General features: G+C 45.6%; 1 protein-coding gene across 2 annotated transcripts in view; it reads right to left on the reverse strand.

The window, feature by feature from the left end:
• The window catches only part of grid1b (glutamate receptor, ionotropic, delta 1b), a 400673-nt gene that overhangs the window by 156229 nt on the left and 222718 nt on the right, over nucleotides 1–21726 (reverse strand). For both annotated transcript variants that reach the window (XM_031798901.1, XM_020454314.2), the window contains exon 4: nucleotides 2534–2739. In XM_031798901.1, the coding sequence (XP_031654761.1) occupies nucleotides 2534–2739 (206 nt within the window). The remainder of the gene's footprint in view (nucleotides 1–2533; nucleotides 2740–21726) is intronic.

Below are 21726 nucleotides of genomic sequence, written 5' to 3' on the forward strand. Positions count from 1 at the left end.
TAACAGCAATGCCAACTGTTTGGGTGAATGTCTGGCACTATTACATGTACAGTATGTGTGTGTTCTTGTATGCGTTTATTTGAACGAGAGTGTGTGTATATGCATGTATACAAACACCTGCACAACATCAGCCTCAGGCAAATCGGCATTAATTGTAAAAACACTGCCCCTCTGTATCATTCAAACATACTTTTGATGTTTATTTTAACCCTGTCTTTACAGATACTACATAATATATTTGTGACATTAGTTTTGATATAGAATGGACCATTATCATGCACCTGTTTCGAAACAGGGGCATGCAGGAAAAAAGACAGGTCATTTATGCACTTAAATAGCGAACGAAGAATGCTTTTTCCCGTGGTTTATTTTCATGACGGCCAGGTAGGCTCTATTCTTGTTGTAAATATAAGCAATGTGCTTAATATTAGGAAAGTTGAGAAATAAATATAGTAGTTCTATAGAAAGCTGATAGGATCCTCCTCTTTTTATTAGAAGCCATCACTCTGTTTTCTCCCGCAATTGCATAGCCTATAGAAATATTGCGCAACAAGAGCTCATGGGCTCTCATGAAGTGTTTGATTGGATTTTCGAATACATTTGCATTGATGTCAGAGTGATTAGAGGGACAATAGAGTGCTGAGTCTCTGTCAGTTAGCAAGTTTGATAGGCTACTAATGATCAGCAGCAGAATCAGAGCTTGGAGAACCTAATTACTGTGACTAAACGGTCATGTGGAATTTGACTGCTCTCATGACTCGTGACCACTGGTTTGGCTGTAATATGTTCACTGCAACAGCCCTAGTGCTCACATGTCACAACAAGACAGGTGTCTGCGTCATTTAATTTCTCAAACGGCATAAAGACTGCATCTTGCCCACCAGCACCCCGGCTATACATATGAACTACCCATGCACTGGATGAATAGGAACACAACATATGCACTTAGAATAAAATAGCCTTGCTCAAGGGCACAACAGCAGGAGATGGGAGTTCAGTTCCATTTTTGCATTGCCCTGGCCCAGGGCTTGAACCAGCAACCTTCTGGCTGCTGGTCCACCTCTCCATGGCTCCTGCTTCACTGTAAGGGGTTAAAGGCCATAAAGCAAGCATAACAGCATGCCATGAAGTCACAGGAGACGGAAGAAGAAGAATTCCAAATAACACACCTGGTTGACAGAGCTGCTAACTACAGCCAGGTCTAGACAACTTGGGAATCAGAGAGGATCAAGAGGCCTTAACCCGCCAAGTTGAAGGGAAAGTCACTTGTCAGCCCATTGCATTTAACACTCGTCATTAACCAAGGAGTCTAATTCTCCCCTTTAACCAAAAGAACACACCAACTTAAAGACAGACAGTCTGTATGTCTGTCTATCTGTCTGGAGGCTGGACAGAACAGATGTAAGTACAGCAGACTCTGTCCAGACAGACAGACAGACAGACAGACAGACAGACAGACCGACCGACAGACAGACAGAGTGTGTAATTTTGCTGTATGATCGAGGAACAACGTGTCTGTTTTAAAGAGCAGTACAGCTAATTAAAATATTCATAAACATTTCTCGGGAGAGGCAGAGTAGCGTTGGGAGTCGGAGTACGATGAGGCATTAAAGCAACTAGCTGCCATCCAGCGGCCAGTTCGATGCAGCTGCCGAGTCAGAGAGAGGTGCCACGGTTACTCCTTCCCCTCTGATTGGCTGCTAAAATTAAGACTTCTAAAAATACAGCCTGCCTTGGCTGAGGCTTGGAGAACTGACACATCCATATGCATGAGAACCGTGTTCCGTCTCCACTCTGTCTGTTAGCCGTGGACAGGCCATCTGCTCTGCTCTGCGGTGCTGAGCCTGAGTCCCAGGACACATCTCCGGGACACGTGACAGACTGAGCTATAAGGAGTCATGCGTACTATCTAATGATAGGCAATGTCCCCATGCCATATGGTGGCCTGGTCCAGTGGGGGAATACCAATATGATCACAATCGTCTTGAAGAACAAGAGGCCATGTCCTCCTATAATCTCTACCCAGCACACCACCTAACAGAGTCTGGTTCCTCTCTACGTTTCTTCCTAGGCTCCTGCTTGTTTAGGGAGTTTTTCCTAGCTACTGTGCTTCTGCATCTGCAATATGCTTGCTCTTTCGGGTTTTTAGGCTGGGTGTCTGTACAGCACTCTGTGAAAACCTCTGTTGTAAAAAGGGCTTTAAAAAATAAATGTGATTGATTAATTGACTGACAGTGTGTCATGGAGGTCAATACTACTTGTCTTACAAGTACTGTGTGTGTGGGCAAGTTGGTGTATGGCTATGTGTGTATGTGTGTTTCTGGTTTCTGTTTGTATGCACAGAGCAGGTAAACTACATGTGTGTATGTGTGCTCAGACATACCTGCATGTGTGTGTGTGTGTGTGTGTGTGTGTCTGTGTGTGTGTGTGTGTGTGTGTGTGTGTGTGTGTGTGTGTGTGTGTGTGTGTGTGTGTGTGTGGACCCACGAGCATATGTGTGTGTCTCTATCTAGGCCTAAATGCTGCCACGTACCTGTTGGATGAAGACCTGAGCTCCTCGGGGGCTGAGCAGTAGGATGGCCCGTCTCAGTGTGTCCCTGTAGCGGTTGAGCTCCTCTGTCCTCATGGTGTTGAAGAGGTTCGAGAAGACCTTACTGATGTTCCTGTCCACTCTCTGTAGAGATACGTCCAGCCCCTGCCGAGACGTCTGGTCCAGGAAACCCTGTAGGCCGCGGATATCTGAGGGGAGGGAGGAGAGGCGGATGAGTGGGGTTGGACTGACTGGACTCACTGACTCTGAACCCACTGACTCTGAACTCAGAAACCCCTCCATCCTCCTGCAGATCCCTTTGAGAAATTGAAGCTTAATGTATAATTAGGCATCCATTGCACTTTCCACTCAGATTTCACTCAGATTCCCCTTTCAATAGCATATTACAAATCAAAGTGTTTTTGTCACGTGCACTGAATGTGAAATGATTACATACAGGCCAACAGTGAGATTTTCAAGTAAAAAATAGGTATAGGTATTAAGTGAACAATAGATAAGTAGATAAACAGTAAAAATACAGTGAAAAATAACACCTAGCGAGGCTATATACAGGCAGCGGTTTGTCGGGCTAATTGAGGTAGTATGTACATGTACTGTAAGTATGGTTAAAGTGACTATGCATATATGATAAACAGAGAGTAGCAGTGGCGTAAAAGAGGGGTTGGCGGGTGTCAGGTGGAGGGTGGCGTGACACAATGCAGACAGTCAAGGTAGCCAATATGCGGGGGCACCAGTTATTCGGGCTAATTGAGGTAGAATGTACATGAATGTATAGTTCAAGTGACTATGCATATATGATAAACAGAGAGTAGCAGAGTAAAAGAGGGGTTGGGGGGGCAATGGAAATAGTCTGGGTTGCTATTTGATTACTTGTTCAAGAGTCTTATGGTTTGGGGGTAAATACTGTTGAGAAGCCTTTTGGTCCTAGACTTGGCACTCCGGTACCGCTTGACATGCGGTAGTAGAGAGAACAGTCTATGATTGAGGTGGCTGGGGTCTTTGACCATTTTTAAGGCCTTCCTCTGACACCGCCTGGTGTAGAGGTCCTGGATTGCAGGTAGCTTAGCCTCAGTGATGTACTGGGCCGTGTGCACTACTCTCTGTAGTGCCTTGCGGTCAGAGGCCGAGCAGTTGCCGCACCAAGCAGTGATGCAACCAGAGATGTTGTAGTTGTAGAACCTTTTGAGGATCTGAGGACCCATGCCAAATAATTTTGTTTCCCGGGGGGGAATATACTTTGCCGTGCCCTCTCCACAACGGTCTTGGTGTGTTTGGACCATTCTAGTTTGTTGGTGATGTGGACACCAAGGAACTTGAAACTCTCAACCTGCTCCACTACAGCCCCGTCGATGAGAATGGGGGCATGCTCGGTCCTCGCTTTCCTATAATCCATAATCATCTCCTTTGTCTTGATCATGTTAAGGGATAGGTTGTTATTCTGGTACCACCAGGCCAGGTCTCTGACCTCCTCCCTATAGGCTGTCTCGTTGTTGTCGGTGATCAGGCCTACCACTGTTGTATCATCTGCAACCTTTATGATGGTGTTGGAGTTGTGCCTGGCCATGCAGTCGTGGGTGAACAGGGAGTACAGAAGGGGACTGAGCACACACCCCTGAGGGGCTCCAGTGTTGAGGCTCAGCGTGGTGGATGTGTTGCTATCTACCCTCACCATGTGGGGGTGGCCCGTCACGAAGTCCAGGATCCAGTTGCAGAGGGAGGTGTTTAGTCCCAGGATCCTTAGCTTAGTGATGAGCTTTGAGGGTACTATGGTGTTGAACGCTGAGCTGTAGTCAATAAATAGCATTCTCACATAGGTGCTCCTTTTGTCCAGGTGGGAAAGGGCAGTGTGAAGTGCAAAAGAGATTGCACCATCTCTGAATCTGTTTGGGTGGTATGTAAATTGGAGTGGGTCGAGGGTTTCTAGGATAATGGTGTTAATGTGAGCCATTACCAGCCTTTCAAAGCACTATGGTGGTCTGCTTAAAAAATGTTGGTATTACAGACTCAATCAGGGACATGTTGAAAATATCAGTGAAGACACCTGCCAGTTTTTATTTTTTTATTTTTATTTCACCTTTATTTAACCAGGTAGGCTAGTTGAGAACAAGTTCTCATTTGCAACTGCGACCTGGCCAAGATAAAGCATAGCAGTGTGAGCATACAACAAAGAGTTACACAATTAACAAGTCAATAACACAGTAGAAAACAAAGGGGGGGTCTATATACAATGTGTGCAAAAGGCATGAGGAGGTAGGCAAATAATTACAATTTTGCAGATTAACACTGGAGTGATAAAAGATCAGATGGTCATGTACAGGTAGAGATATTGGTGTGCAGAAGAGCAGAAAAGTAAATAAATAAAAACAGTATGGGGATGAGGTAGGTGAAAAGGGTGGGCTATTTACCAATAGACTATGTACAGCTGCAGCGATCGGTTAGCTGCTCAGATAGCTGATGTTTGAAGTTGGTGAGGGAGATAAAAGTCTCCAACTTCAGCGATTTTTGCAATTCGTTCCAGTCACAGGCAGCAGAGTACTGGAACGAAAGGCGGCCAAATGAGGTGTTGGCTTTAGGGATGATCAGTGAGATACACCTGCTGGAGCGCGTGCTACGGATGGGTGTTGCCATCGTGACCAGTGAGCTGAGATAAGGCGGAGCTTTACCTAGCATAGACTTGTAGATGACCTGGAGCCAGTGGGTCTGGCGACGAATATGTAGCGAGGGCCAGCCGACTAGAGCATACAAGTCGCAGTGGTGGGTGGTATAAGGTGCTTTAGTGACAAAATGGATGGCACTGTGATAGACTGCATCCAGTTTGCTGAGTAGAGTGTTGGAAGCCATTTTGTAGATGACATCGCCGAAGTCGAGGATCGGTAGGATAGTCAGTTTTACTAGGGTAAGCTTGGCGGCTTGAGTGAAGGAGGCTTTGTTGCGGAATAGAAAGCCGACTCTTGATTTGATTTTCGATTGGAGATGTTTGATATGAGTCTGGAAGGAGAGTTTGCAGTCTAGCCAGACACCTAGGTACTTATAGACGTCCACATATTCTAGGTCGGAACCATCCAGGGTGGTGATGCTAGTCGGGCATGCAGGTGCAGGCAGCGACCGGTTGAAAAGCATGCATTTGGTTTTACTAGCGTTTAAGAGCAGTTGGAGGCCACGGAAGGAGTGTTGTATGGCATTGAAGCTTGTTTGGAGGTTAGATAGCACAGTGTCCAAAGACGGGCCGAAAGTATATAGAATGGTGTCGTCTGCGTAGAGGTGGATCAGGGAATCGCCCGCAGCAAGAGCAACATCATTGATATACACAGAGAAAAGAGTCGGCCCGAGAATTGAACCCTGTGGCACCCCCATAGAGACTGCCAGAGGACCGGACAGCATGCCCTCCGATTTGACACACTGAACTCTGTCTGCAAAGTAATTGGTGAACCAGGCAAGGCAGTCATCCGAAAAACCGAGGCTACTGAGTCTGCCGATAAGAATATGGTGATTGACAGAGTCGAAAGCCTTGGCAAGGTCGATGAAGACGGCTGCACAGTACTGTCTTTTATCGATGGCGGTTATGATGTCGTTTAGTACCTTGAGTGTGGCTGAGGTGCACCCATGACCGGCTCGGAAACCAGATTGCACAGCGGAGAAGGTACGGTGGGATTCGAGATGGTCAGTGACCTGTTTGTTGACTTGGCTTTCGAAGACCTTAGATAGGCAGGGCAGGATGGATATAGGTCTGTAACAGTTTGGGTCCAGGGTGTCTCCTCCTTTGAAGAGGGGGATGACTGCGGCAGCTTTCCAATCCTTGGGGATCTCAGACGAGATGAAAGAGAGGTTGAACAGGCTGGTAATAGGGGTTGCGACAATGGTGGCAGATAGTTTCAGAAATAGAGGGTCCAGATTGTCAAGCCCAGCTGATTTGTACGGGTCCAGGTTTTGCAGCTCTTTCAGAACATCTGCTATCTGGATTTGGGTAAAGGAGAACCTGGAGAGGCTTGGGCGAGGAGCTGCGGGGGGGGGGGCGGAGCTGTTGGCCAAGGTTGAAGTAGCCAGGCGGAAGGCATGGCCAGCCGTTGAGAAATGCTTATTGAAGTTTTCGATAATCATGGATTTATCAGTGGTGACCGTGTTACCTAGCCTCAGTGCAGTGGGCAGCTGGGAGGAGGTGCTCTTGTTCTCCATGGACTTCACAGTGTCCCAGAACTTTTTGGAGTTGGAGCTACAGGATGCAAACTTCTGCCTGAAGAAGCTGGCCTTAGCTTTCCTGACTGACTGCGTGTATTGGTTCCGGACTTCCCTGAACAGTTGCATATCACGGGGACTATTTGATGCTATTGCAGTCCGCCACAGGATGTTTTTGTGCTGGTCGAGGGCAGTCAGGTCTGGGGTGAACCAAGGGCTGTATCTGTTCTTAGTTCTGCATTTTTTGAACGGAGCATGCTTATCTAAAATGGTGAGGAAGTTACTTTTAAAGAATGACCAGGCATCCTCAACTGACGGGATGAGGTCAATGTCCTTCCAGGATACCCGGGCCAGGTCGATTAGAAAGGCCTGCTCTCAGAAGTGTTTTAGGGAGCGTTTGACAGTGATGAGGGGTGGTCGTTTGACTGCGGCTCCGTAGCGGATACAGGCAATGAGGCAGTGATCGCTGAGATCCTGGTTGAAGACAGCGGAGGTGTATTTGGAGGGCCAGTTGGTCAGGATGACGTCTATGAGGGTGCCCTTGTTTACAGAGTTAGGGTTGTACCTGGTGGGTTCCTTGATGATTTGTGTGAGATTGAGGGCATCTAGCTTAGATTGTAGGACTGGCGGGGTGTTAAGTTGGTGAGCACATGCCCGGAGAACACGTCCTGGTAATCTGTCTGGCCCAGCGGCCTTGTAAATGTTGACCTGTTTAAAGGTCTTACTCACATCTGCTGCGGAGAACGTGATCACACAGTCGTCCGGAACAGCTGATGCTCTCATGCATGCCTCAGTGTTGCTTGACTCGAAGCGAGCATAGAAGTGATTTAGCTCGTCAGGTAGGCTTGTGTCACTGTGCAGCTCGCGGCTGTAATAGTTTGCAAGCCCTGCCGCATAAGACGAGCGTCGGAGCCGGTGTAGTATGATTCAATCTTAGCCCTGTATTGGCGCTTTGCCTGTTTGATGGTTTGTCTGATGTATACAGCTGGCTGAGTGCAGTGGCTGACTGGTGATAAATAAACAGCCACGAAAGGTATGGACGAAAACTCTCTTGGCACATAGTGTGGTCTACACCTTATCATAAGATACTCTACTTCAGGTGAGCAAAATCCAGAGACTTAGACTTAGATTTCATGCACCAGCTGATCTTTACAAATATGCAAAGACCGCCACCCCTTGTCTTACCGGAGTGTGCTGTTCTATCTAGCCGGTGCAGCGTATATCCCGCTAGCTGAATATCCTTGTCGTCATTCAGCCACAATTCCGTGAAACATAAGATGTTACAGTTTCTGATGTCACGTTGGTAGGATATTCGTGATCGTAACTCGTCTAATTTATTGTCCAATGATTGCACGTTGGCAAGTAATATTGACGGTAACGGCAGCTTTCCCAGTCGCCTTCTGCGTATCCTTACGAGGCACCCCGCTAAATGACCTCTGTACCTGCGTTTCTTTCTCTTGCCAATGACGGGGATGTTGGCCTTGTCGGGTGTTTGAAGTACGTACTGTGCGTCCTGCTTGTTGAACAAACAATCTTTGTCTAATCCGAGGTGAGTGATCGCTGTCCTGATATCCAGAAGCTCTTTTTTTGCCATAAGATACGGTTGCAGAAACATTATGTACAAAATAAGTTACAAATAACGCAAAGAAAACCCACATAATAGCACAATTGGTTAGGCGCCCGTAAAACTGCTGCCACTTCTTCCGGCTAAATGTAAAAGTATTTGACCAAATGTAAAAGTAAATGTAATCTTGTCACTGTGATCGTTACAACATGGTACTTCTATTGTTAACCCATGACTAGAATACAAAAATAATGCATTCTCTACATGCTGACAAGGACTGTAATATACATAAATGCACACAAAAAACACCATGCTTTGAACTTTTGCAGTGTTTTGGCTTGAATAACAGCAGAACAGAACATAGCAACCCTGATCCCACACTGTGGAGTAAATTGCCTGCCTGCCCATCTCCGCTGTAGGCAGTTCAGTGAGTGTTCAGCTGAGGGAGAGTTGTGGAGGAGGCCTGGGTAAATCAATGCTTACTTTATTGTTTTCTCGGGGCTTCTTACTCACAGTCCTAGCCTATCCTGTGGGCTCTTGTAGCTAGCACCAAGGCCCCCTATATACAAGTCATCTTCCTTTGTCTGGAAGTCACAATTCAGCCCAGAATAGAGCGGTTTCATTGCTAGAATTACATCTTATTTGCATCATGTTGAATGCTCTTCTTGGTGTTATAACTTCTTCAGCTATCACCCAAGTGAGAAGTTTGAAATGTCTGGGAAAGAGAGTTGTGTGGTGACAGGTGGGTTATTTAAAAAAATCTCTCCTTCTCCTCTTATCTATTTGGATTGACATGTGCATGGGGTGAGTTATGTTTGGCTCTCTACCATACTCATATGCTGCTTCCTCTCTCCGGAGTGGCAAAAACTCGGCTTAGTCTATGTTTCCATGGTGAAAAAGGAGACAATACCAGGTCTTCTCACCAATGCCGGTTGTTATAGTCTCTACAATACAACAACAAACTACAAACATGTCTCTCCTGTTGTTGATTCATCATCAAGGGTACAGTTAGCAGTTCCTTGTGTGGGACGCATTCCTCGTCAGAGAGAACCTGGAAATTATCTGTATTAATCAAGATGCTAGCACCACTTCTTGGCTTGAGGAGGAGATTACTATGTCATACATATGACTGCTAATGTCTAATCCCTTTTCTTCCTGTAACCCCTGCAGGTAGCACTTCATGCCTTGCTGTGAAACTCATTACACCGTGCAGTTTGCATGTTTTTTCCCCTGTTATTTTTATACCATATGGATATTGTGAGACTTAAGGTGTTCTCTTATATTTCACGTGTAGGTCATATCCAACAGGACTGAAGTACTGTAACTCAACACCTGCAAATATAGAGTGATACATACTTTATGGTGGACCAGAATCGGGGGGAAACCCCAGAAACTGCTCCGTATCATTCAAAGCCTAACTGCTGGTGGGATCGAGAAATCCTTGTTTATGAAAATTTGAGATTAGTATTTTCCTCACTTTCCCTCAACTAATCCCTACAGATTACAGCCCAAATCTTTTGTTGGCTACACAGAGAGTGGCAGCAATAGGCTCCACAAAGCTCCCTCGCCTCGCCTCAAGGACTTCAGCAACAGCTGCTGTGGTCCCAGTGAAATTTAACTGAGACACATGGGGGGGAGGGGGGGGGGATCATAACAAGTAGCATAAGAGATAACCATAGAGGGGCTGGGGAGCAAATCCCATCAAAGAGGGCCCATCTCCAGTCATCTCTCCACTGGCGGGTAACAAATTAGATTTTACAGGGGATTTTATTCTCTCTCTCTCTCTCTCTCTCTCTCTCTCTCTCTCTCTCTCTCTCTCTCTCTCTCGCTCTCTCTCTATCTCTCTCTGTCTTTTGTGATGTTATTAAAAACTGTATAGACCAAATACTGTAACTTGGAAAGGATACCCCTTTATCTGTCCAGTTTTCCTCAAATATGATGTGAATACAATATCAAAAGTGATGAAGCTATTTGTGTTAAGATAGGAATGTGATTTTAGTTTTCTAATGAGATAATAGTTTTTGATAACCTTTGCATATTAAGTAGCCACACCACGAGTGAGGTCAGAGAACTGGTCAGCATGACGGAACGTCCCTTTTGAACAAGAGTGCATAAAGGCTTAGAAGAGTAATCAACTTTTAGACCAGGAAACGTGAGGCAGAGAGCTGCACGTTTGGAATGGTTGACGCTTTGAAACTCAACAAAGAAATGAACTCACCTTCCTTTGGACCAGAGAGACATAGAGCTGCAGCTCATGTCCATTGTAGTCTGAGTCCTGAATACCAACACGAGGAGGAAGTGGCGAGAAGCTCACCTCAGACAATCACTGGTACTACTAAGTAGCTGTTTTGAGGAATGAACAACCCATGGAGACTGGACATCTAAGAAGAAGGACATTGTGACCTCTGGTGGACAATCAGAGCATGTACAAGTGGGCCTCGGAAAGGCCCCACAAACATTCCAAGAAGGCTTAGTTCCGACAGGGAAACAGCAAACGTCATTCAACACGTAAATACATTCATTATTTCTTATTCCAAACTGCCGGTGGACCATGTGCAAGGTATATGATTAATGTGAGGACAGTTCTAGAATGTATCCACGATAAGTGTCCTGTTTCTTTCTCTCTCTTCCCTCCTCTCCATCTGTTGTAACAAGCTGTCATATCTTGTCAGTCCACTAGGGACCTTTGTCTCATGTAAGTATGTATGTGTGTGTGTGATTTCTGTGTTATTATTTAGTTAGCTAGTAAATAAATGATTAAACGAATTTGTGTACTACTGAATAATGCACAGGCTGGGGTTTTTGCAGATCCAAGAAGGTTACGATCGTTCAGAATGAGTATTTGATTAGAGGTAATGATTAATAAGATGACTGTTTATCGATGAAATAGGTAAAGACCTTATAGAGTTTAATTTGGGAGATGGTGACTCTCTTAACAACTTCTTCTGTGGTGCCCCAAATCCTAATGAGCTAATTGTTACATGATTAATTATAATCGGGTAACAATTAAACATAGTTCATTGGTTAAACAAATAACAGTCATCAGATTAATGAAAGTAAAGTCACGACACATTCTAGTTTGCTCTGCTTTTTTGTAAATTCATGGTGCTCTGTGGGGTCTGTTTGTGTTTGTGAACCGAGCCCCAGGATCAGCTTGCTTAGGGAACTCTTCTCCAGGTTAATTTCTCTGTAGGTGATGGCTTTGTTATGGAAGGTTTTGGAATCGCTTCCTTTTAGGTGTCAGTAGAATTGAACAGCTCTTTTCTGGATTTTGATAATTAGTGGGTATTGGCCTAATTCTGCTCAGAATGCATTATTTGTTTTTTATACACGTAGGATATTTTTTCAGAATTCTGCATGCAGTCTCAATTTGGTGTTAGTCCCATTTTGTGAATCCTTTAATTAATTATACACTCTCTAGTAGCTAGCCAGTCCTCTCCTCTCTCTCTCTCTCTTTCTGTTTCTTTCTCCTTCTCTCTGCTATCCCTCTCTCATCTCCCTCTCTCCTGCTCCTATGATGTGAGTCATCATGAAGGCTGCTACTACCACGTGAGGATAGCACACACACACATCCACCAGCATGCACAGGAACACGCACACTAACCCCAGCCACACACACAGAGACCTCCTAGGTGATGAGAGGTGCTGTGTGATACAAGCTGACAGCCCAAATATGGGCTTTTGTGTAACAGTGCTGCTGCCAAAGCAATGGATCGAGACAAAAGCATGCATGAGAGGCGACTATGTGACGTCCTATTGCAATCATCCATCCCTCCTCTCAACACTGCATAACATAGTCAAATGAGTCAGATGATGTCAGTGGATGGGTTGTATATGTAATCATAACAGTGCTACAATAGAACAAGGAAACAACCAAACATTCCATCACCCAATCATCAAACTCTGCAGGGAGATGTGCAAGACAGAGGAAGTCATAGCATTGCAAAACGAGGCTTCACATTCGAGGAGGGGATATGTTGCGTCATTCTTTGCCACTGGCAGCCTAGAGGAACTTCAGGCTGACCCCAGGCACAAAGGCGTCAGAGGAGGGATGGAGAGATGAAAGGATAGAGGGATAGAGAGATGGAAGGATAAAGGGGTGGAGAGATGGAAGGATAAAGTGGTGGAGAGATGGAAGAATAAAGGGGTGGAGAGATGGAAGGATAGAGGGATGGAGAGATGGAAGGATAGAGGGATGGAGGGAGGAAAGGATAGAGGGATAGAGAGATGAAGGATAAAGGGGTGGAGAGATGGAAGGATAGAGGGATGGAGGGAGGAAAGGATAGAGGGATAGAGAGATGAAGGATAAAGGGGTGGAGAGATGGAAGGATAGAGGGATAGAGATATGGAAGGATAAAGGGGTGGAGAGATGGAAGGATAAAGGGGTGGAGAGATGGAAGGATAGAGGGATGGAGGGAGGAAAGGATAGAGGGATAGAGAGATGAAGGATAAAGGGGTGGAGAGATGGAAGGATAGAGGGATGGAGAGATGGAAGGATAAAGGGGTGGAGAGATGGAAGGATAGAGGGATGGAGGGAGGAAAGGATAGAGGGATAGAGAGATGAAGGATAAAGGGGTGGAGAGATGGAAGGATAGAGGGATGGAGAGATGGAAGGATAGAGGGATGGAGAGATGGAAGGATAGAGGGATGGAGGGAGGAAAGGGTAGAGGGATAGAGAGATGAAGGATAAAGGGGTGGAGAGATGGAAGGATAGAGGGATAGAGATATGGAAGGATAAAGGGGTGGAGAGATGGAAGGATAAAGGGGTGGAGAGATGGAAGGATAGAGGGATAGAGAGATGGAAGGATAGAGGGATAGAGAGATGGAAGGATAAAGGGGTGGAGAGATGGAAGGATAAAGTGGTGGAGAGATGGAATGATAGAGGGATGGAGAGATGGAAGGATAGAGGGATGGAGAGATGGAAGGATAGAGGGATGGAGGGAGGAAAGGATAGAGGGATAGAGAGATGAAGGATAAAGGGGTGGAGAGATGGAAGGATAGAGGGATAGAGAGATGGAAGGATAAAGGGGTGGAGAGATGGAAGGATAGAGGGATAGAGAGATGGAAGGATAAAGGGGTGGAGAGATGGAAGGATAAAGGGGTGGAGAGATGGAAGGATAAAGGGGTGGAGAGATGGAAGGATAAAGGGGTGGAGAGATGGAAGGATAAAGGGGTGGAGAGATGGAAGGATAAAGGGGTGGAGAGATGGAAGGATAAAGGGGTGGAGAGATGGAAGGATAAAGGGATGGAGGGAGGAAAGGATGGAGAGATCAAACTAGTAGGGGAAACAGAACAGCTCATAGGATGATATCACAAGCCGTAGTTGATGTAGGGTTTAATCTGTTAGAGGTTACATCACACCTCGTGATTTATGAGTGGGGCGTGGCATGAGGTGATAAAATGAGGCTATAAGATATACAAATATAACAAATATTGTAACTGTGGGATCCATGATCTGATTGATTTGATCTGGAAGGGTTGGTGTGTGTGTCTGTCTTTCATGAATGTGTGAGGGGGGGTTGTTAGTCGGATTAGTTTAGGCAATCAAGGCTGAGAGTGTCGCGTTCTGACCTTAGTTCCTTTGTTATGTCTTTGTTTTAGTATGGTCAGGGTGTGAGTTGGGGTGGGTAGTCTCTGTTATTTTTTTCTATGTTGTGGTTTTGTGTTTGGCCTGGTATGGTTCTCAATCAGAGGCAGGTGTCATTGGTTGTCTCTGATTGAGAATCATCCTTAGGTAGCCTTTTCCCCCACCTGTTTTGCGGGAAGTTAACTTTGTCTTTGTTCAGGGCACATAGACCAAAGCTTCACGGTTTGGTTTTTGTTCTTCATTTTGTCGGCGTCATTTTTTGAATAAAGAGAAAATGTACGCTTACCATGCTGCACCTTGGTCCAGTCCTTCAGCCAGCCGTGACAGAGAGGCTGTATCCATTGATAGGATGTCCTGCTCTTTGTGTCATGCACTTTGATCAGACAAATGTTCAGACTTGATGGTTGTAACAGCAGAAAGACAATAGGGAAGGTGTCTGGGGTGGGATTTTGGGGTGGGTGTGTTGATTCAAAAAAAAATTGTCCTATTTCAACAATGTTTCATTTACTAGCAAAATATTTGAATTTTTTTTGCAATATGTGGAACATTTCCACACCTCTAAGCACCAAAAATGTAATCAGGTCATCAAAATGCTCATGTTTCAAAACTTTACGCATATTTTCAATTGACTGAGTCATTTGTTCACTGCTCCAAATCCCTTTCTATCTGCTTTTCAAAATGCAATATTCACTTCACTTTCGATTTGATTTTCTTGTCATTTGTTAACAATATAATTAACTATCACTTAATCAAACTTCTCAAATCTATAAACTTCAGAGCCAAAATTATGCAGTACCTAGTGAATGTACACTACATGACCAAAAGTATGACCTGCTCGTCGAACATCTCATTACATGGGCACTAATATGGAGTTCGTCAACCCTTTGATGCTATAACAGCCTCCACTCTTCTGGGAACATTGCTGGAACATTGCACAGGGAACTTGGTTCCATTCAGCCACAACAGCATTGATGAGGTCGGGCACTGGCTCGCAGTCGGCGTTCCAATTCATCCCAAAGGTGTTAGATGGGGTTGAGGTCAAGGCTCTGGGCAGGCTAGTCAAGTTCTTCCACACTGATCTGGACAAACCATTTCTGTATGGACCTCGCTTTGTGCATGATGGCATTGTCATGCTTAAACAGGTAACAGGTATATTTCACTGGTCATCCCCAAAGCCAACACTTCCTTTGGCCGCCTTTCCTTCCAGTTTTCTGCTGCCAATGACTGGAACGAATTGCAAAAATCACTGAAGCTGGAGTCTTATATCTTTTCTCTAACTTTAAGCATCATCTGTCAGAGCAGCTTACCGATACCTGTACAACACCAATCTGTAAATAGCACACCAAACTACCTCATCCCCATATTGTTATTTACCCTCTTGCTCTTTTGCACCCCAGTATCTCTACTTGCACATCAATCACTCCAGTGTTAATGCTAAATTGTAATTATTTCGCCTCTATGGCCTATTTATTGCCTTACCTCCCTACTCTTCTACATTTGCACACACTGTACAGAGATTTTTCTATTGTGTTATTGACTGTACGTTTGTTTATGTGTAACTCTGTACTGTGGTTTTTGTTGCAATGATTTGATTTATCTTGGCCAGGACGCAGTTGTAAATGAGAACTTGTTCTCAACTGGCATACCTGGTTAAATAAAGGTGAAACAAAAATTAATTTAAAAAAATTTATAAACAGGAAAGGCCTTCTCCAAACTGTTGCCACAAAGTTGGAAGCACAGAATGAATTATCTAGAATGTCATTGAATGCTGTAGCGTTAAGAGTTCCCTGAAACTAAGGGGCCTAGCCCGAACCATGAAAAACAGCCTCAGACCATTATTTCTCTTCCACCCAACTTTAGAGTTGGCACTATGCATTGGTGCAGGTAGCGTTCTCCTGGCATCCGCCAAACCCAGATTCATCCGTCGGACTGCCAGATGGTGAAGTGTGATTCATCACTTCAGCCGACGTGTGGCATTGCACACGGTGATCTTAGGCTTGGGTGCAGCTGCTTGGCCATGGAAACCCATTTTATGAAGCTCCCGATGAACAGTTCTTGTGCTGACGTTGCTTCCAGAGGCAGTTTGGAATTCGGTGGTGAGTGTTGCAACTAAGGACAGACGATTTTTGCTTCAGCACTCTGCTGTCCCGTTCTATGAGCTTGTGTGGCCTACCACTTCGCTTAGCCGTTGCTGCTCCTGGACGTTTCCACTTCATAATAACAGCACTTACAGTTGACCAGGGCAGCTCTAACAGGGCAGAAATTTGACGAACTGACCTGTTGGAAAGGTAGTCACTGAGCTCTTTAGAAACGGCCTTTACCGAGAAAGGTGCAACAAACCAAAATCATCTAGACAGCAGCAGTCCTGTGGGCGAAAACAGCTTGTTGATGAGAGGTCGAAGGTGAATGGCAAGAATTGTGCAAGCTAACAGGAGGGGCACAAACAGACAAATAATGGAGCAGTACATCAGTGGTGAGCGGACCGGCACCTCGGAACACACATCTCGTCAGTCTTTGTCATGTATTTCAGCAGTTAACCACACCGGGTACCACTCCTGTCAGCTGATAACCAACCAAAAGAAGTAGCTCCAATGGGGACGCGATCACCAGCACCGGACAATTGAGGGGTGTAAAACGTTGCCTGGCCGAATAATCCCAGTTCCTGCTGCGTCATTCCTGATGGCGGAGAGAATTTGGCGTAAGCAGCATGAGTCCATGGACCCATCCTCCCTGGTGTCAACGGTACAAGCTGATGGCAATGGTGTAATGGTGTGGGGATATTTTCCTGGCACACAATTGTCCCTTGATACCAATTGTGCTAAATGAGAAAAATAAGTACTTTTGATCAAGTAGAGTCCTTGGTCAATTGTGAGACAAAGATGTGTTATGCCCATCATCAGTAGTAGTGTATTAGGATATTTGAGGAGCACAAATCAAATTAAATGATGTAGTTGATGTTTTTTAAGGCCGTTTACAACACTGCTGAATTCCCTACTACTGAATAATACTTCAGACAAAACACTGAAGTTGGAACACAATCTGTATTCAAGTTATTCCATACAGCGAATAAGCATAAACACTTTCTGTAAGATTTAGCTGATGTGATTATATTTATTTGTGTTTTTCCATAATCGGTTGTTTATAGATATGGATTTCGTGTGTAGCATGTGTTACAAATGCATAATTATTTTTTGGGGGGGTATGTTTTGAGCATGCTTTCATTTCTATATTCCTTTTTAAAATGTTCAGTCACAGGATGCGTGTCAATAAGAAGTAATATAACTGTGTCGTATGACTTTACAATGTGCAGTTACACTACACCACATAGCTTTATAGGAATCAGTTTCTAATCTACATAAACTTCTTCATGTTGGCCAAGTTTTGTATTTCAACATTGTAACATATTCCCCAGTGTTCTCCATATCACATCTTGGGGAACATTTTTACCCACCCTTGGTTTTTGATGGATACAACATGAAAATACATTGGCTATTATAGCAGCCCCAATTCACATGTTTATACTCCAAAAGTACGTTTTTACATGGGAGTGAAATTTTGTTTATATGTTAAACTGTTGAGAAAAAACCCTATGGTGAAGCAGAGAGACTGATGTTTTATACTACACATATCCAGAAGTCTTGTTCTGGCAATAACCAAGTACTTTTAAAGGATGTTACAATATATATTTTTGTTGTCAAGATATGTCAGTACTGTACTACTACACTAATACTATATTGTAACATACTACTATCCAAGATGGTAAACCTTTACACGTACCCGTATGTATACGGGTTGAAAATGGCACTGATAAGCACCTAAACTGGATCGCAGTGGCTGTACAGTACCATGATATAAATGACATCAGAGCTCAGGCTCTGCACTTCACAGCACTTTATGGGTTTTGATTGATAGCTGTTCTGAATTTGAGCACTGCGCGTGACAGAAGTTGGAGGGAGGGGGGAAACTTATTGTCACGTGTGGTGCTCAAGTTCAGAGCGGCTGTCAATCAAAAGACGTACAGTGCTGTGAAGTGCATAGCTTGCCGAGTGCTGGGATGAGTGCACATTTTGCTCCAATCCCCACAAAGGACAACGATTTTAATTATGCCACAATGATACTCACAATTGTTGTTTTTGATGTGTAGATGCATTTTATTTTCTATATCCTGCTGTTTTGAAGAAAAATTGTGACTTATACATTTTTATCTCTGCTGACAGGTGTGACATTTTGCCTTTAGGAGACATATTTTTCTCTTTGTGGATGAGAGATTTCTGCTATTGAATATCCATAAAAACACCTGGTATGACCTTTCAGATAGCTGTGAGTAATGAGCAGAGATTGGACCGGAGGAAGTTGGAAGGCAGACGATGGAATTCAATAGAATAGAAGCCGCCATACAAAGCCACCAATGTTGATGCTGTGTTGTCATTGACAAACCACTGTGTCACGTTCGTCGTATGAATCGGACCAAGGCGCAGCGTGGTATGTGTACATTCTTTAATATTATAAGAATGAACACTGAACAAACTAACCAAAATAACAAAACGACACGTGAAGCTACACAAAGGAATGCTGACAGGTAACTACACATAGACAAGAGCCCACGAACACAAAAGGGAAAATGGCTACCTAAATATGATCCCCAATCAGAGACAACGATAAACAGCTGCCTCTGATTAGGAACCATATCAGGCCACCATAGACAAATACAAATGACATAGACTTACAAAACCCCAAGACAATACAAAACTAGCATACCCACCCGCATCACACCCTGACCTAACCAAAATATATAGAAAACAGAGATATCTAAGGTCAGAGTGTGACACACTGCCCGTACACTTGCACACACACACACACACACACACACACACACACACACACACACACACACACACACACACGGTTCTTATTCTAAAACTGGAAGGATCTAGCTAGCCTGAGTGCCAGTCTGTTTGTGCTACCATGCCAACTCCTTGTCACTCGTTGTCACGCCAATCATTTTAGTTTTGCTTGACAATGACAGCATATAGGCAAGAGCACAAACAGATCTGGGACCAGGCTACAGAAGGAGACAACAGATCTGGGACCAGGCTATAGAAGGAGACAACAGATCTGGAACAGGCTAGGAATAATCTACCTGTGAGGGGTCTACCTGTGAAGCGCTATTTATTAGTGGTCCTTTGTAACTCAGTTGGTAGCGCATGGCACTTGTTATGCCAGGGTTGTGGGTTCGATTCCAGGGACCACCCATATGTAAAAAGTACATATGACATCTGCTAAATGCATATATTATTACTTAATAATCTATTTTTTCTCTCTCCTTTTTTAAAGCCATTCTGTTATTGTGCATGACCATAGAAAAAGGAGCTGCACGCGTTTCAATGTATTTCGAGTGAGAACAGTTTCTCTCTGGGCTCAGCTCAGTCTCTTCACAGTGTTGAAGTACGAGGCTCTGCTGGAGAGAGCAGCTAGCAAACTCTGTCCTGGTCCTGCACTCTCCAATCTGTCACCACCATCTGCCCTCGGGGCAGAGAGAAGAACCTTGGAGACAAGGGTTGTCATCTCTCTGTGATGTCATCCGTCTGTCTACACGCCTCGCACTTCAGTGGCCAACTGAGGAGAGAAAGAGGGAAGAATCGCTCGCCATAAAAAAGTGAAGAGAAAAGATGAGGGAAAAAAAGAAAGGAAGCACCTTGGACAGCCAATTACCTCGTGTTGGAGAAATACTACAGAAATGCTACCTTTTACGAAAGCCATTCTCACACCTCCTGGAAAACAATTACACTCACAAAAGCCATGGCAGTAATGTGATGAGCATGTTCTGGAATGGTGGTATTTAATTTTGTGATTGTATAAGTTAACAGTGTGTTCTCTCCTTTGACTAAACAAGCATTAAGTCATGAAAACGACGGGGACGAAGCCCAAAACAAACACGTGTCTGTATAACACAGGGATGCAACCCAAACAAAAGAGCGAGGTGTAAACCTGTAAATAATACACGGGACGAGACCCGTAATAACAAGTGTGCAACACAACACAGGTACTCACAAGACCAACAGACATGGAGACAACAATCGACAAGGACAATTGGGAACAGAAGGCACATATATACACATACTAATCAGGGGGAATGGGAACCAGGTGTGCGTAATGAGACAAGACAAGACAAGTTTGGTGGTAATGAATACAATCCAGTGATGCCTAGAAGGCCCGTGACATAGACCTCCGGAGCTGGTGAACGGAATGAATAGCAGTACCGGGGGGATCTGTGACAGTACTCCCCACTGACGTGCTGCACCAGCAGCGGGACGACCACAGAGATGCGGTGCGGGTAGGTCAGGGCGTCGATGGTGAAAATCCCTGGTCAGCGAAGTGCCCAGGATGTCCACCGCAGAAACCCGGCACCGCTCCTCTGGGCCAAATCCCTCCCAGTCGATGAGGTACTGGAGACATCCCGCCCGACCCTCTCGATTCCAGGACTTCATGGACCGAGTACGCCGGACCTCCCTTGATGTCCAGAGGAGGAGGTGGGGCGTCACTGGGTCCGGCCTCTGCGAGGGGAACAGGCACCACTGGCCTGAGGAGAGACACATGAAAAGTTGGGTTCATGCGGTAATCAGCAGAGAGACGCAAACGGTAAGTTACCTCATTAACCCCCAGGACTTTAAACGGCCCCACAAATCGTGGGCTCAGCTTCCGGCAGGGCATGCGGAGGGGCAGGTTCCGGGTGGAGAACCAGACTCAGACACCTGGAGAGAAAACAGGTGCCGGGTGGCCTGTTCCCCGTGCTGACGCAAGGCCCACTGGAGATGAGTGTGCGCAGCATTCCAGGTCTCCTCAGCTCGCTGAAAACACTCGTCAACGGCAGGGGTCTCGGTCTGGCTTGGATGCCAAGGTGCCAGGGTCGGCTGATACCCCAAAACACACTGGAAAGGAGTGAGGTTAGTGTAGGAGTGGCAGAAGGACTGCTGCGCGTACTCAGCCCAAGGTAGAAAATCCGCCCACTACCCTGGCCAGTCCTGACAGTAACACCTCAGGAGCCTGCACAATTGCTGATTGATCCTCCCCACCTCCCCATTAGCTTGAGGATGGTACCCGGAGGTGAGGCGAACTGAGGTGAACTGAGAGCCACGGTCTGACACAATGTCCTCCGAGATCCTGTAGTGCCGGAAGACTTGCGTAAAAAGAGCCTCCGTGGTTTGCATGGCCAGGGTCATTGTGGAACCGGCAGGGGAAGGAGCTTTCCACAAGGGAGGTGTCTGGTTGTCTTTGACTGGGCACAGATGGAGCAGGAAGAGACGCAAACCCCGGCATCCCTAGCCAAGGTGGGACACCAGTACTTCAGACAGTATGTGCCCAGGTAAGGATGTGGTCCCGCACACCCGTGTGCACGTAGGCACTGTTCTCCGGGCACAGTGCAGGTGTGGGTTCCTTGCGCAGGTCCTGGCATATGTCGGCATCCACGTCCCACACCACTGGTGCGATGATACGGGACAGAGGGATGATGGGGGTCTCCTATCCCTGCCTCTCCTCTGCGTCATAGAGGCAAGACAGGGCGTCTGCATTCACGTTCTTCGAGCCTGGCTTATAGGAAATTGTGAATTGGAACCTGGCCTGTCTCAGGTTTAGCCTCTTCACTGCCTTTATGTACTCCAGGTTGCAGTGGTCCGTCCACACCAGGAAAGGGTGTTTGGACCCCTCCAGCCAGTGCCTCCACGCTTCAGAGCATTCATGACCGCCAAGAGTTCACGGTCCCCTGCATCATAGTTCCTCTGGGCGTGGCTCAGCTGCTTGGAGTAGAAGGCGCAGGGCCGCAGCTTTGGAGGTCTTCTAGAGCACTTGGACAGA

Source organism: Oncorhynchus kisutch, linkage group LG20 (genome assembly GCF_002021735.2).
Source record: "Oncorhynchus kisutch isolate 150728-3 linkage group LG20, Okis_V2, whole genome shotgun sequence".
In the NCBI taxonomy this organism is placed as follows: domain Eukaryota; kingdom Metazoa; phylum Chordata; class Actinopteri; order Salmoniformes; family Salmonidae; genus Oncorhynchus; species Oncorhynchus kisutch.